This window comes from Psammomys obesus, unplaced genomic scaffold (assembly GCF_907164565.1).
Source record: "Psammomys obesus unplaced genomic scaffold, mPsaObe1.curated_primary_1811, whole genome shotgun sequence".
Lineage (NCBI taxonomy): Eukaryota > Metazoa > Chordata > Mammalia > Rodentia > Muridae > Psammomys > Psammomys obesus.
Genome location: NW_026585689.1, coordinates 6,506,208 through 6,522,093, shown reverse-complemented (window position 1 = coordinate 6,522,093; position 15,886 = coordinate 6,506,208). Strand labels below are relative to the sequence as shown.

General features: G+C 42.4%; 2 protein-coding genes across 3 annotated transcripts in view; one reads left to right on the top strand and one right to left on the bottom strand.

Annotated features, from left to right (window-relative positions):
* The first annotated feature begins 3,659 nt into the window (after positions 1–3,659).
* Positions 3,660–15,886, top strand: part of Alcam (activated leukocyte cell adhesion molecule) — a 214,112-nt gene continuing 201,885 nt past the window's right edge. Inside the window, exon 1 of one of the 2 annotated variants that reach the window (XM_055593962.1) lies at positions 3,660–4,403. In XM_055593962.1, the coding sequence (XP_055449937.1) occupies positions 4,331–4,403 (73 nt within the window). In that variant the 5' untranslated portion in view covers positions 3,660–4,330. The remainder of the gene's footprint in view (positions 4,404–15,886) is intronic. The other variant, XM_055593956.1, reaches the window with a different exon arrangement.
* On the bottom strand, positions 13,484–14,564 carry LOC129666734 (oligosaccharyltransferase complex subunit OSTC). Its single transcript, XM_055593977.1, has one exon. It carries the CDS (start codon positions 14,482–14,484, stop codon positions 14,035–14,037), a length of 450 nt encoding a protein of 149 aa, XP_055449952.1. The 5' UTR covers positions 14,485–14,564; the 3' UTR covers positions 13,484–14,034.

Below are 15,886 nucleotides of genomic sequence, written 5' to 3'. Positions count from 1 at the left end.
AAGTTTTTCTTGTGTTTTGGACCACATAACCTGTTGCAATTCTGGATAAGCATTCTTTATATTGCCTTTGCTGTAAGGAATACCACTCAGGTTGCTCTGTGCCAAAACTAAACTGACAAATAGTATTGGCCTGTTCCTGATCTTCACAAAAGCATCCTTGATGTCAATGCAGCTAATAATCTCCTTCCTCTTAAGAATCAAGAAAGGGTAGAGGGGGCTCTCAGCCCCTGTTTCCTAGATTCTGAGAGACAAATTCTTTCTTGTGATGGTTCCAAATTTAGTTGCCAACTTGATGCAACCTAGGATAAACTGAGAAGAATGTTAGTGAGAAACTGTCTAGATTAGGTTGGGGTTGTCTAGATTAGGTTGCCCTGGGGGCATGGCTATTCAGAACCTGTCCTTATTGTTAACTGATGTGGGAAACCCTAGGTTACCATGGACAGCACTATTTCTTGGGCAGTGTTTTTGAATTGTGTAAGTTTTTGAATTGAGAAGACTACCTGAGTAGCAAACATGAATGCACTTTTTTTTTTCTCAACTATAGATGTGATGTAACTGGTAGTTTTGACATCTGGGCAATCAGGGATTATAATCTGGAATTTTTAGCTGAATCCTTTCTCCTTGTTTTGTGTCTGACACTTTACCACTGCAACATAAATGAAACTAGAGCACCTCTCTATTGCATTGCATCGTAGAGTTCACATACCCCAGTTCACGTCTGACTCTTGGATCTTACTCATGAATGAACATCCTCTTCCTCAAACAAGTTCTTCCTCCCTCCTCTAACTCCCTAGCCCAATCAGACAGTGTTTGCTACCATGTTAATTTCTTCAAGAAAAATGTGCTTGACTGTAGTAGACATTGTTAGAGTTTGAGAAGATGTAGGAATTATGTTTAATTGGAGACCCCCATATTCCCAAAGATATAAAGTTATTGTTACACAAATCCTATGTGCACAATGGGTAGAAGTTCAATACTAGAATCAGAGGTGGTCTAGAATTCTAGCCTTGTTGGTGCTATGAATCAATGTGTATCTTTGAGAAAACTACTTCTTTTTATGGCCTTCAATTTCTTATAAGTAAAATACTGGTGGGATTTTTTGAGGGTGAATAATGATTACTAATTCATGTAAATTGTTTAGAATTATCTAACATGAGTGTTTGGTAAAAGTTGCTAATTAATTGAAATAATTTTAAGGGCCTCTGACCACTTCCAAATTCCAGCTAATACAATTTGACCTTGTCTCTTCCTCTGTTCTTGTTCTCCTACCACATTCTTCTGCTAAATTCCTATCTTGAGTTTTTATTATTTAATTTTATATAGAGCAGTGCCCTTATTACTTTTTGTGGCCTTAGCTATCTATATACGAACCATGGCCTTTGGAGTTATTATGCTGAGCAGTTTACCAAGACATTTTCTTAAAGTAGAACATATTCCTCTCTAATAGAAATTCTGAAGATACCTGACTACATATTCAAATATGCCATGTATATGCATAAATCTGCTGTACATAATAGATGTATGCATGCATATATAGTCAGCTGCTTCCTGTACTGTGTGCATGTTTAGTGCCTGTAATTGATATATTTTGATGCAACGTCAAAAGTGGTTGGCTGATGTGTCACCACGATTTGATTGTGAGAGGTTGACTTTTGATCAAGGTCACTCACTAAGTGTAAATCAGGGACCCCCTAGGCTCTATTTCCCAAAGCCCAGCACCTTCTACTGTGGCTGCCCAGTGACTTATGAGATCTCATTTACTCACAATAAGCAATCCAATGAATCTGGAACAACTGATATCCCCTTTCCCAAGTGAGGAGAGTGAGGCTCAGAGAGGTTCAATTGACTGCTCATCAGAGAATGTCAGAGCCAGGATCCGACATTCCGTCTTTGCCGTTTTTTTTTTTTTTTTTTTTTTTTACAATTGCGCTATGTTAGGTTTCAACTCAAAACAGTGAAATAGTCAGAAGATGGAGGAGAAACACAATTACAATGATTTGTTCTCAAACACCCAACTTAAGGCTGGCTGCGGTTATAAGAAAAATTCCCTGAAGGAATCTAGTAAGGTTCCCATGAGCATGCCAGTAGTTTGGCTCTGTGCTCAGAATGCAGAGTTAACAGGCATTTGCCTCCTAGCATTTAGCCTTCCTCCTGATTCATAAGATGCAAATGAAATGTAAATGTTAGAACCATGTGGGAGAAACTATTTTCAGAGGAAAAAAAATCTAAGAGATCTATCCTAGAATACTGTAAGCGCGAGGAGAACAAGACAGAGAGGCGCTGGGGAAGGAATCACAGCTGAAGTCGTAGTTTAATAATTTCAAGCACGAAAGGAAAGGAATTCAAAGATCCGTGACTCTGTTTGTATGTGCGCTTGCGCACTCGCGGTTGTGTGTGTGTGTGTGTGTGTGTGTGTGTGTCTAAGAAGCTTCTGCCTGCGCACTCGGACACCCCCATTTCCACTACCAGGTAGCTGGTTGCTCCCAGTCTTTGGAAGAGAGTTCTGTGTGGCTAGTTGGCATTCCCTGCTGGAGACTGGCTTCGCACAGTGGGCGACCCTGTGATGCACCAAAGGCTCTTTAATGCCCTTGCGAGGCGGTTCGGGGACCTGGATTTTATTATGCTGCGGGCATAAGAGTTGTGATCCTGAATTCCTGAGTTAGAGCCACTTAGGGCCCCAACAGCTCCACCCGGGTGTTTTAGAGGAAAATATTCCTTCACGCTTTCCGCCTGAACTGAAAGCGACACGGCTTCCCGATGCTATGCCTGGGAGGTGGTTCAAGCTTTAGAAATTGCCAGAGAAGCCTGTCCGTCTGCTGGGTGCCTGGCTTTTTGGAAAGGACCTGGAGGAGTTGGCTTTTAATCTGAGGAACTCTGGATTTTGTTTTGTAACTTAAACCGTCACCTAATTAAAAGTAAACGTGACCCCTCCACCATTTTTTTTTAAAGGAACATTAGGAAAATCCATATGGCGAAGTATGGTGTGGTCTAGAGTCCTAATTCTCCCCGAGAAGGAGATGGGGGCGGAAGGGGGCGGCGCAGAAATCTCCTCTGCTTTTTGGTGCTGGGATAATCGACTGAATGAAGGTGTGAGCCAGCCAGGGCTAGGGGAACGGAAGAAAGACGAATTCGGGAAGTAAGGAAGGAGTTTATAACCGGAGAGAATTACCCGCAAACGCGCAGTGGCTGTTTCCGTGAGCTCCATGTGGAGAATTTCCATGTATTCCACCCTGTCAGCGCTGGTCCAAGAGGACCCAGGGTGAGCTCCTCGCCTCCCCTGAGCTGCCCCAACAACTCTACTGAAGGTGAAGGCGGTACCATCGCCCGGGAGTGAGCCGCGGGCTGAGCTTCCCGGTACAAGGAGACCGCGATGTGGCCAGGCTGGGGGGGACAGAGGATGGTCACAGATTATGTGTTTGGGGGGTGGCGCTGGGAACCCTATGGCAGGAGCCACAGTTCACCGCTAATCCAGCCGGCGGCCTCCGGCTCTCAAACCGGTCCCTTATTGGCGGGCGTGCCCTTGGGAGGCGGAGCCACGGGAATCCCCGCCCCCCCGAGCGCGGGGGCCGAGGGCACCAGGCTCTCCTCCCACCGGGGCCGCCAGCTCCGCGCCGTCTCCGACTCGGTCCTGCAGCGCCTCTAGGCTGCCGATCGGAGCTCCAACCACCTGCTCCCGCGCGCTGCCGCCAAGGAAACCGGGCGGGAGGGAGGAGCGGGAGGAGGAGACAGGCGGCTTACACACGCCCTCCTCCCTCCACTCAGAGCAGCCCGAGCCTGCGGCCGCCGCCACTGCTCCAGCTGCCGCCGCTCCAGCCTGTGCCCGGGCTGCCACCTGAGGAGACCCACCGTCCGGACCCGCGGCGCTGTCCACCCCCGCCGACAGCGTTCCAGGTCCCCCGCGAGCCGAGCACGGCGCAACTCTCCTTGCTCTTCTTATCCTCTCCTTTTGCAAGAAGAGAAACTAATAGAAGGTAGCAAGCAGCCAAAAGGAAAAAAAAAAAAAAAAAAGAACCGCGTCTACCTTGGCTGACTATTTACTGAAGCGTCTCCTGGAAGAAGAGGGTCGCCCGTCCTGGGAGTAGCAGCCAAAGACACAGAGGGCGGGTGTGGAGGGCGAGGGAGGACTTGCGGGTTCCTCGTGTAGGAAAGTTGCGTGTGGCACAGACCCGACGGCACAGCGCCACAGCCCCCGGGGACCGTGTGTCTGGGAAAAAGCCTCTGCGCCCCCCAACCCGAGTCGGGACCCACGAGCGGGCGGGCCCGGTGGGCCCGGGGACGACGCCCCCTCCTGCGGCGTGGACTTTGTCGGTGGCCCCCGAGGAGGAGGAATATGGCACCTGAGGTCTCCCCTTCTTGCCGTCTCGTTTTCTGCCTCCTGATCTCCGCCGCGGTCCTCAGACCAGGTAAGCTCCTGTGGCCTCAGAGGCACCACCCGGCTGTCTCGGTTGTTGCGGACCGGGGGCGGTTCCCTGGGTGGCCTGGGGCTGTGCGCCCTAGCGTGTGGTGGGGAAAGTAAGAAAATCCCAGAAAGGCGCGCGGGGACACAGATTTGTCCCTGGGAACAGTCACCTGTGTCACACGTTGTAGGCTTGACTGGTCCCGTTCAAGTTTGGGCAGCGAGATCGAGCACTGAGCAAACCTCCAGGAACTTTGCATGAGGCTTAGCTTGAGGCTGCAGAAGCCCCCAGGCAGTATCTGCTCCACTCTCTCCCCTGAACAGTCCCTCCAGTCTCTGGGTGTCAAAGTCCACGTCACTACAACCAGAGCAATTTCCTTTCGCGGGGCGTTGAGCTGAAATAACTGCCCGTACTTACTTACTTTGTCATGATAAATCCCCTAGTAACTTCCTCTTGGTCATAATGTGAAGACCTCGTAGGGAAGGTAGTGGAAAGGGTCGGTTTGACGCTCTTTCAAACAAACAAACAAAAATTAACACTGAAATAACAGCTGCATTGTCTGGTGGGTGGCTAGGGTTGATGGCAGCCGAGTCACGCAGCGTGTACTGGGTTAGCAGCCAGGTTTTGTGAGCCCTGAGAGAGGGATTTCTTGGTCTCCACACCCAGTGATAGCACCTCAGTTCTCACTTCTACACTGAGTCCTCAAAGAGAAAAAACGACAAAATTCCCACCAACCATAATATCTTTGGGGGAATCCCTTCTCTCACCCTAAGGGACATCCCTGGCCCTGGCGTCCACCAGCTGGCCTGCTGGCTGACATGCTGTAGTCCTGCCCTGCCCGATATGCGCCCTCAGCCACTCATCCAAGTGGCAGGTACTTTTTCCCTCCGGGGCCCGAGAATCTAACCCTTTGAAGTTTTGGTTTTTCATCGTTCCATGGGTAGTTGGGGGTTAAACTACTCCCTGTTATTTTGATTTCTGCCTGTTTTTTTTTTTTTTTTCTTTTTTCGCCCCCCCCCCCTTCCTTTTCTTTGGCTTTAAATGAAAGGGGGCTGGGAAGGACTCACTTTCTTTACGCGTCTTTAATTTCTGTACACTCCTTCAGTTGTTGGCGAGGTGAAGCCACAGAGGAGGGTTCAAAGGCTCAGAATCCTTCCCAGGAAGGAAAGGGAAGTACCGTGGCTGGCGACAGGAGCCTGAGATTCTCAGGGTTTGGGAGCCACTGCTGGGGGTGGAGGATGAGGAGTTGGGGGAGGGGATGTCAGAGTGGGGGAAGGTTGCCTTCTGGATATCTCTACATCAAAGTTACATTTCTGGGTGAGGTAATGAACTCACTGTTTGTGAGGCTAGGGGAAAAAAAAAATCAGTGACCAATCTCAGGCTCTTGGGCAGGGATCCGAAAGCCTCAGTAGAACCGGATTTAAGGCAGATAGGGCAGAGTGAAAACACTCAGGAAGCGAGCACTGGGCACGGTCTTGCACACTGTAGTCTCACTTTTTCTGGATCCTAGTGCAGGATGGGGGAAGGGCACCTTGGAGCAGAGGGTGTCAAGTAGGGAGGTTGAGGGCCAGTTTGTGAAATGTGGAAATACACACGCCCATCGCCGGGGTTGGTTTTAACCCTCTCACACCTGTCATCTATGTTCCCACCCCCTGACTGCAGCTCACAGCAGTTAACCTTTTCATGCGGTTTCGCTGGAATTTATTTTCAGTTGGCCCCATCGAAAAACAGGTTTTTCTTCACTCAGAACTGCCAAGAGGGGAGAGGTTCCGCTTTCAGACCTGATGGCGATTCTTTCCGCACCACAGGCTCGGGTCCAAGCCACTAGCTGCGCGCTCTCCGGCTGGAGCGCGCCTGCTGGTCCAGGGTCGCAAGCCACAAACCTTCAAATTTGCTTTTTTCCCTGAATGATAGCGCAAACTTCTCCATGGAATAGCACTGTGCTCTCAATGGAAAGATTATAGTTCTAAAGGCACAGTGACTCCTGTAAGCCAAGACTGAAAGTGCGCCTCCTGCAGCGTCCGCTGCAGAACCAAGCCTTGAAATTGAGAGTGGGGGATTGCCTAGCTTCATCGATGGGGCTCATTTTCCATGACAGTTTTAACAGTCTCTGTCAGGTGCCAGATGACAGATGTTGCTCCTGCAGTTCTTTTGACTTTTTGCCTTTACACTAGGCTCTCATGGATTTAGGCCTCTTGTATAACCTGTTTTGAAGAAAGAGGGAGTCAAGACTTTAACCAACAAATTCTGCATGTGATCAAGGCAATGAACTGTGTGCTCAGCATCCTAGGTGGCAAACATCCCATTATTCTCATAGAAAGAGCGTCAGCCTGTGGAGACATTTTGTACTGCTTTAAAGAAACCTTTCCTTGGTTATTTGCAAGGAGGTGTGGCGTTACAGTTAACCGTTTCTTCACTTGAGCCCTCTGAGCACAGAGCTTCCTGTGATATATATTTTTTTCATTTCTCAGAATACCGGGTTCACTCTAAGACTTAAGGATCCTTAGCAGTGTTCTCAGTGGAGTACCAACCATGTTCATCAGTTTATCTCTGCGGAGCTGAGTGGGGGGAGCAGTCACTCAAATCCCATCCCTTTCAGAGTACTCACGAGGGACTGTTAAAATTTATTAATTTTACAACTGTAAACTGCTTCGTACGTAGCCACTATAGGTTGTTGTGTGCTTGCTTTATTTAATTCAGTAGCAGTTTACAATGTAATGGAGTGCAGCTCACAGCAAATTGCTTTTGGAAAAGGCTTGGCTCAGGACCTAGGTCTACATTCTTGAATTTGAACAAGACAAGAAACCTTTTGGGGTTTCAAAGAAAAAAAAAGCAAGGGGGAACCACAAATCTACATGAATCTATTTCTTTCTTTGAGATTTCCACCAGCTCAGACAATGTTTCTGTATTAAGATAAGCATATTTGGCCTGGCAGGTTCATTTTCCAATAATATGTTTCTTACACTCTCGTTCTGGGAAAAATTTATATGAACTGTATTGCTAGAAAGATCTCAGTGTATGCCAATTGCTAACTCTCTCTACTTTTATAAGTTCATGAGAATGTGCTGGGCTTATTCTTCCAGGCCCAATTAGAGCAATTAAAACACAGTGTGACAGGGGGAATTAGTCTCCCATTCACCTAGGAGTGGCAAAGGTTTTAGATCTTAGAAAACTGTGGGAAAGATACCTGGTAGTACAGCCATCTGCCTCACTCTTAACTGCATGTGTTGTTGTAGAACTAGGCATAAACACTGGCTGGTGCTAAAAATGCTCACGTAACAAAACTTGTTCTATTCACCCTACACAAGCTCGTATGATACAGGGAATAGGACATACTGCAACCTTTCATACCATTTTAAAAGCGATAGAAATCCCAACTACTTACACATTGCTAATTCCCAACATTTCTGACATTTTAGGATATTCAGGCTCACCGCTTTTGTGATAGCAATTCATATGTGAACACATGATTGCTCTCTACTTGTTATGAAGTAGGCAGGCAACAAGAGCCCACTCACTAGTCTTAAAAACTATTTATATTAAAGTGGATATTCTGAAGTTCAGCTTCTTACTTGTGCCATCCAAGAAATCTGTGACCTTGAGAGCTATTGTGCTGCCCCTGTTTGTTTCCCATCTGAAAAATCTTCCTATTATGTAATTCATGGTTCTGATGGTAGTGAGATTAACCATTCCCTGGAACTGCATTTTGGAAATATTTAGCTGTAAGTGTGTTATATTAAAACTTTAAATACTGTTAACAAAACAGTTTTAATCTATTCCACATCATTATTATTTTATTATTTTACTAAAAGGGGGCAAAGTGTATATTTCTTTTTTTCCTTAGTACTTTTTAAAAATAGCATGAATTCTCAGAGCATTAAACCCATATCTTACTGAAAATGAAAGCTATCTGAGTTGTCAGCATTTTTTGGTGTGTAATGGCAATATTTTTAGGTAGTATTTTGAATACTTTGTGATCATTGCATCTTATAGTTCAGACACACCTGTTTCTGTTCTGACCATTTATTTAGTGTCAAACATCATCAGAGAGTTCTATAACTCAAGTAGGTACATGCCATTTATATCCAGAAGTATGGAAGAGAACCACATAGGTGTTCCATGATAAGAGTAATAGCATACCTGTGCCTTTGTATGGAAAAATTGACTTAAGGCTTTCAAAGTGTTAATTTTCCTCTTTGTTGTTAAATTTTCACACAGTTCCATCCCACTGCTGGCATACTATTTTTGTGACGTATACAGAATTACATCATTCACTGAAATAGCAAAAACTACCAAGAATATTTTCTTGAGAATGATGATAATTTAATCTTTGTTTGATTATTACTATCATATTTCAAGATCATTTTATTTTAAAAAAGACTGAAAATGTGTCAGTTTTTACTTTTATTTACTTTCTTATTTCCATATGGAGAACAAAGTGAAATTTAAATATATATATTCTGTGTTTGAGAATAGTATATGCTATTTGACCAAGTTGTAGCCTACAGTTATTGAAGTGTTCTTACTTTATGTAAACCGTTACATATTTCTAGAGTTATATTTTCATTCAGGCAATTATCTGTTCAAATGACAACACTCACATTCTTTGTTGTTGAATGGAGTAGCACACATTTCAGAAAGAACTGGTTCCAAAATGCTGTGATATTCAGTAATTGTTTTATGGTAACCTATTATCATTGCCCATTATTGTAGTGTATGTTCCAAGAATGAAATTAGCTTTTAATGCTTCTTCTTATTTATCTAGTCAGTTCTCAATTACCCATTGCATCGAAGGGGAAATCAGAGTTGCAGGCAGTGCATAACAGCCCTAATGAAAGGATTATTTAATGCGACTTTAAGTTGAGGTACTTAATGAGCTTGCCTGTATCTGGTCTTCTAAAGATGAATTGTATTTAAAAATAACGAAACCAAACTATGTGGGGAAGAGATGATTTACAAATTAGGTGTCTAACTTGTGCCACTGGTTTCTCCTCTCTCCTCTGTCTTCTGCCTCTTCAAAAAAGAGATGCGAAGTCTTGGTCAAAGTAAGACCATGAGACTAAAAACATCTTTAGATGCAATCAAGGTTTATAGTCTTTTCATGTGGTAGAAATGTCATTGACTCTTGACAGCTTCAAGAAAAACATCCTCTTGCCACACTGTTTCATGTTGTCTTCAAATGTGTCCAATCATACATCAATCACTTAAGTGGACAAAGTCACACTTTCCAGATTGGGTAAAATTTTGCCTTCTCTGAGTGACCACTTTCTTAGATGTTTGTTCTGTTATGTTATATGGTTTCCTGTTAATAAAGAAGTAGTTCATTTTTCTTGATATAAGTTGGTTTGGCAACTTGGTAGATTGACTCACCAAAGGTTATTTATATACCTGCTTTTAATTTAAAACAAAAAAAGAAACAGTAGTGCATTTATTGGATTTCAAGGTCATTGCAAACAGTGGCAACCAGTTATAGGAAATTTATAAACAGCAGAAGAAACTTAAATTAAAGGAAATTTATTATTAGTTTATTGTGACAATGCCAACAGAGAAGTTATCTAAATTTGTTTTTTAAGACATTAACTGGCATTCCAATTCAACATTTGAGGTTCATAAATCCCAAAGTGGACATACACCCACTCCACAAATTGGTGTAAAAAGAATTTACTTCAGTGCTAAGAACCAAACTAAGGGCTTTTTTACGGTGTGTTCAAGCACTGTACCACTAAGCTATGCCTAGTCTGACAGAAGTAGATTTTACCCTATTCGGTGGGAGTATGTAGCTCTCAGGACTCTAGGCTCTCTCAGAGCTATATATACTTACATGTGCCTTTACATAAAATCAGCATTGTGATGACTATACTATGTTTTGACATTTCGCTTCCCCTTTGTTTATCCTTCCTGTGACTTTGCCCCATTCTACTAAAATATGGATTTTTTTTGTCTCTTACTTGATCGTGAATTTTTACACGTATTATATTCTATGGGTCCTTCAACGCTACAAAGCGTGTGGCACCTGCAAGCTGCTGAGCTGCTTTTTTGCTCCTTTGCATGAAATTCATATACAGACATTTATATGCGACATCACTTCCCAGTCATGAGCTGACAAATTTCTCTTCCTAAAGAACTTGAAATGGAGGGTGTAACATCGCTCCCTGAGAATTAAACTAGAAAATAAACTAGAAGAGTTGTCTGAGGGAGAATAAGGAAACCATGAAAGCACAAAACGCCCCGGAAACACGGCCGACCAGCATTCTCCAGGTAGCACCTGTTACACACCTAGAGTACGCTTTTTGACCTTTTTGTGTTTTTTTGTAGTTAATGATTAATTACTGTTCAGTGTTACTGTGATTAATAATGCATTACTGGTAGGGTGAGCATGCCTCCTGGTGTAAGCAAGGCAGGATGGACATATAGTATGTTTGGGGTTCTACTGGGTATGCTTTTGATTGATTGGTTGATTGATAGATTTTTAAGGTCAAGTGTCTCAGATTTTATCTCACTTGTTCTTACCATATTACGTTAGCAAGTGAACTGTTAGAAAAGATCCACTCATTGGTGTTATGTCTTTGTTTCCTTATTTGTGCTCCTGGGAGTCAAACTCAGGCCCTATTCAGCCAGGCAAGTGGTGGAACACTCAAATTCAGTCAGCTCCTTTTGACTTCCAGAGTGAAGTTTTGATAATAAGTCATGTGGCCCATATGTTCCATTTTGGATGTTGAGTATCCTCAAGAGGACTGTGCTTAAAAGGCTTTGTCCCCTGGGTGGCAGTACTGGTAAGTGATGGTATTTTGGAAAAAGAGCTAGTATGAGGCCCTTAAAAATTACTGAAGGCACAAATTTTGAGCAGCTTTCTGGCCTAAGCCATCCTCCTCCTCCTCCTCCTTCTTCTTCTTCTTTTTTTTTTTCTCTCTCTGGCCCATGGTGTAGGCAGTTTGTCCTGTGATATCATCCTGCCAGGAAATACTGTGTCACCACAGGCCCAAAACAAAAGTGCCAATGGAATTCTGACTGGAACCTCCAAAACCTTTTCTCTTTGTAAGTTAGTTACTTCAGGTATTTCATTATAGTAACAGAAACTGACTAGCAAAGCACAATTATTACTAGCTCCTATATCTATGTGTTTATCTTATGAAACTTAACTATTAAAAAATACATTTCTCACAGATGTAGCCCATGGCAGTTCAGTGTCCAAGTGGGTTACATAGTAATGGGAAGAGGGACTGCCTCTGACATAATCTGATTGGCCTGCTCATTGATCACCTCCCCCTGAGGTGGGGGAGCAGCCTTACCAGGCCACAGTAGAGGACAATGCAGCCACTTTTGATGAGAACTGATAGACTAAGATCAGAAAGGAGAGGAGAACCTCCCCTATTAGTGGACTTGGGGAGTGGCATGCATGCAGAAAGGGGAGAGAGGGTGGGATCGGGAGGGGAGGAGGGAAGGGCTTATGGGGGGATACAAAATGAATAAAGTGTAATTAATAAAAAATTTTAAAAAAATACATTTCTCATCCTGAAAAAGTCCATACTCCTAACATTTTAGAGTTTAAATGCAGTTATTGTGAAATATCACCAAGGGATATAAGCTTGTTTCTTGTTGCATACAAGAAAGACAAAGTTATACTCTTGTTTTGTAATGAACTTGCTTTGCCTAGCTATATAGTCAAAGGGGCAAAATATAAGTGTGTGTGTGACAAAGAGAGAGCTATTTGCTAGTTTTCCCTTAAAAATAATCTCTTACTTTTAAAATCTTAACCTGTAGAATAAGAATATTCAAACTTTTAGGTGGGGAAAAAGAGAGGAGAGACAGAGACCAAGACCCATGCTTTGTCATGACAAAGGCATGACACACATTAGTTTGGGGCCTGTAAAGAAAGAATTCTTTAGTAGGCGACGGTTACATTGTTGGTCAATCCTAATTTAAAAATCAGATCACTACTTGATATACATAATACTCAGGTATGCAGAGCAAAGTGCCGTACTTTGGGGAGAGGACATGGAGAAATCATTCAGCAGCTAAAAGGCCATCCTGCTAGCACTGTGTTCTCTGAGGAGAAGCTTGAATGAAGCCTGTAAGTAGAGCTATGACGGTTGCTGAGTGCTGCAAAAACTCAAAAAAAAAAAAAAAAAGAACAGTTTACATGACAGCAGCTGGGTCTGGTTGGGGTTAGTATAAACTTGGAAAAGATTCAGAAGTGATATCTGAAGGAAGCACCGAGCAGGAACCAAGCAAAAACTGTAGGTTAAGAGAGTAGGAGGGAAGTGGAGACTTGGAGGGGAAGAATGCAGCTCAGACTTCCAGACAGAAGGGAGTGGACCTGCTTCTTTTCAGTGAAACTGAACGAGCTCTCTTGATGTTGTTTAATAACTCCCACAACCTGCTAATTTGCTTGCCACTGGGAGGCTCAGAAAGTCTGTTTTACTTAAGAACTCACACAGTGGCAGACATTTGCACATACGCTTCCCTCCTTTAGGAGGAGCGAGGACTCATTAGATCTACACTTTTACACGTTCCTCCTTTATCAACACAGTTCAGAGAGTAAGTAAGTGTGTTGGATCAGCACATTTGTTCCACTCCCCTAAAATCAAAAGTACACAAGTTATATTGTGACACTGTGATGAACATTTTGCCATTCTTGGAAGTGTAGCAATTTCCCATTTTTCCTTATTGTAAGTAGAGCAATGAACATCCTAACAGATGCTGTTTTCCGTATGAACAATTATGTTGAAAGTGGAATTGCTGAGTTAAATAATACAGTTATTTAAAGAGAAATTCTAAAGTCATACTTCAAAGATCATGGTCCTTCGGTAATTGGGCTGTTGCCAAATTTTTAACAAACATAAGTAATTTCATATATTCAAAGCATATTGGGAAAAGCAGGTTGTAAGAGTTATGGACATACATAAGCTGTGCACATATAGAGAGTAGAAGCTACAGATATATTGCTGCCTAACTTGATTTTACATAGATGGAGCCAAAATTGATGGAGGGAACTCCAATTCATATGACTTTTTAAAATCATCGTTCTTTACATCTAATGTGACTTCTTGAGCACCTAGATTTTCTTTCTTTTTTTTTTTTTTTTTTTTTACTTAGAAAAATCATTTATTTCTGCTCCTTTCATACATCATGTTGTATAGGAAACGGTCTCCTATGTGTCTGAAGTTGCAGAGTACCACACACACCACTTAAAAGACAAAGCACCTCGGCAGGGACTGACCAGTCGTCCAAATATCTCAGCTCTCAAAATATACTTCCCGATTTGCATTAACTTCTGAAAATTAGAAATATCATGTCCAAAAAATGATGAGGGGACTTTAAAAAATAATCACTTTATTCAATACCAAAGTTTTAGAAGTGGAGTATGTTTTCGTTAAAAAATAAAAAACTAAGAAGAAAATGCCACTTGACATAGCTGGTAGACTGGAATAGATCATCAGGAAAAATACTGTAATGACCATGTGTCTCTGATACCATGAATTCCAGTCCTAGCTTTCATATGCTTGCTAAGGTGTCACTCAATGCTGCTTTTATGCTGCTTTTCATTCGTTTCCACATTGCACATGGGAGTGGTTCAGCCTTCAAAGCTTTATTAATGGGAGCAGATCGGGATCCACTGATTTCTCCTCAAGACGCACTAGCCCATCAGGTAGCCCGGCAATTTCATTCTCATGAATACTCTAGCCATGAAGAAACTCAGTAGGACACAGACGAAGCCAATGAAAAGAAGGAGAAACCTATTGAGTTTCGGAATATTTGGTGCATTGGATCGGTCCAGGATTATGAAACCTAAGCCTCCCATTGTAAACAAAAAGCTAGATGCAAGTCCTTCCATAATATACTGTCCATTTACTCTGTAAGCCAAGAAAGCTACTGGTCTCTGATGCCCATGTTCATCCGTCATTGAGCCAACACTTGGAGGTTCAACGATAACATCATAGATTATTCCTCCGGTGATGAGGAAGTAAGACACTACCACCAAGGCGTACACCGTCATGGCCGACGGCATGTGCACCCAAGGCGGCTTCTTCAGCTTCAAGTTGGGGCACTCGAGCACTAAGAACGGGACCCGATACAGACTCTCCATGTCGGCGGCGGTAGGGCCGGCCCGCTGGCCTCCGGCCTCCCGCGCCGCCCGGAAACACGCCCGCCGAGCACCTAGATTTTCAAACACAAGCCAAAGCAGGGAGCAACGTTTTCTTCTATCCATAACTGGTGAATCAGCTTTGCTGGCCTGAAAGGAGATTCAATGGAAGCCAAGTGTGTGTCTTAAGAGTATTTGACACTGATTTTCCTTACACAAGTGGTTTCCAAATATTTGTGATCATTCACTGTAAGTACAACAGGCACTGCGGGTGGGCTAATGGATGCCATTCACAAAGCCCATACAGGGGATCTTACTGGGCAATCTTCAGGTATTTTTCAGTAAACCATGTTTTGAACTTTTCTTTCAAGGTCTGTAAAGACTTGTGAACAATTTTGCGGATCAAGGTCATCATTTTTTTTTTTTTGTACTGTTCAAGCTGAACAAAAGCATTCTTTACAAACACTAGAGAGGTTAATATTATTAGATGCATTCCACCTTGTGATTTTTGGACCTATTAAGGAACATGGGAGTAAATATACTTCATGGTTACTTTTATATAGAATCTATATATAATAGATAGCAATCTATACACAGAAAGTTTCCACCGAGAATGTACTGAAGTAAAGATTTTAAAATCAAAGCAAGAAATATTCACAGTTAAGTTAAAATGTTGATTCAGATTTTTTCTACCTGTTATGCTTTTATATTACATCGAATTATTTGATGTGTTTGTGTGTGTTTCTGTGTATGTGTGTGGTGGTACATATGTGTCATGGTAATTAAAATCAGATCATCAGGCTTGGCATCAAGCACCGGTCCCACAATTAATTGTAAATGTTCAAATGTGTGGCAGTGTACTTTATTCTGAAAGCATTTCCTCTATGTACTGAAAGGGATGAATATTTTTAAAAATGGATGTTTTGGGTACTTATAGAGATAATTTATATATAATATATAAAATAGGAATTGAAAGTTGTTCTCCTTTATTACTGGGGTTTAATAGCCATTTCTACAACTAATATGCATTTTAATACACAATTTAGATAATAGTTTTTTGTATTACAAATTACCAGAGGAAATTACCACAGGTAGTAGATAGGAAAGGTATAACAATGAAGAAGGAGTTTAATTCTATAGAAAAAATATAATGCATGTCTTTATAATAATCTATGGTAAATATTAAGTTAGAATATATTTACCTGACTATTAGAAAATATATTTTTCTAATTTTCTAGACTTTTGAAAGGAAATGGTCTACACTCATTCTGTGTGCTTTATTTTCTCTAAATTTCTCCTAATTTACACAGCTACAGCTGTATTTTTGCTCCTATTTGTTTGTTTACTTTGTAGTTGGGTTTCAGTGAAAGATATATACTTTGTTTTGGGCATGAAATGTAGTGTT

Coding starts and splice junctions, on each gene's coding strand:
- LOC129666734 (XM_055593977.1), bottom strand. CDS start 14,484: ATGGAGAGTCTGTATCGGGTCCCGTTCTTAGTGCTCGAGTGCCCCAAC.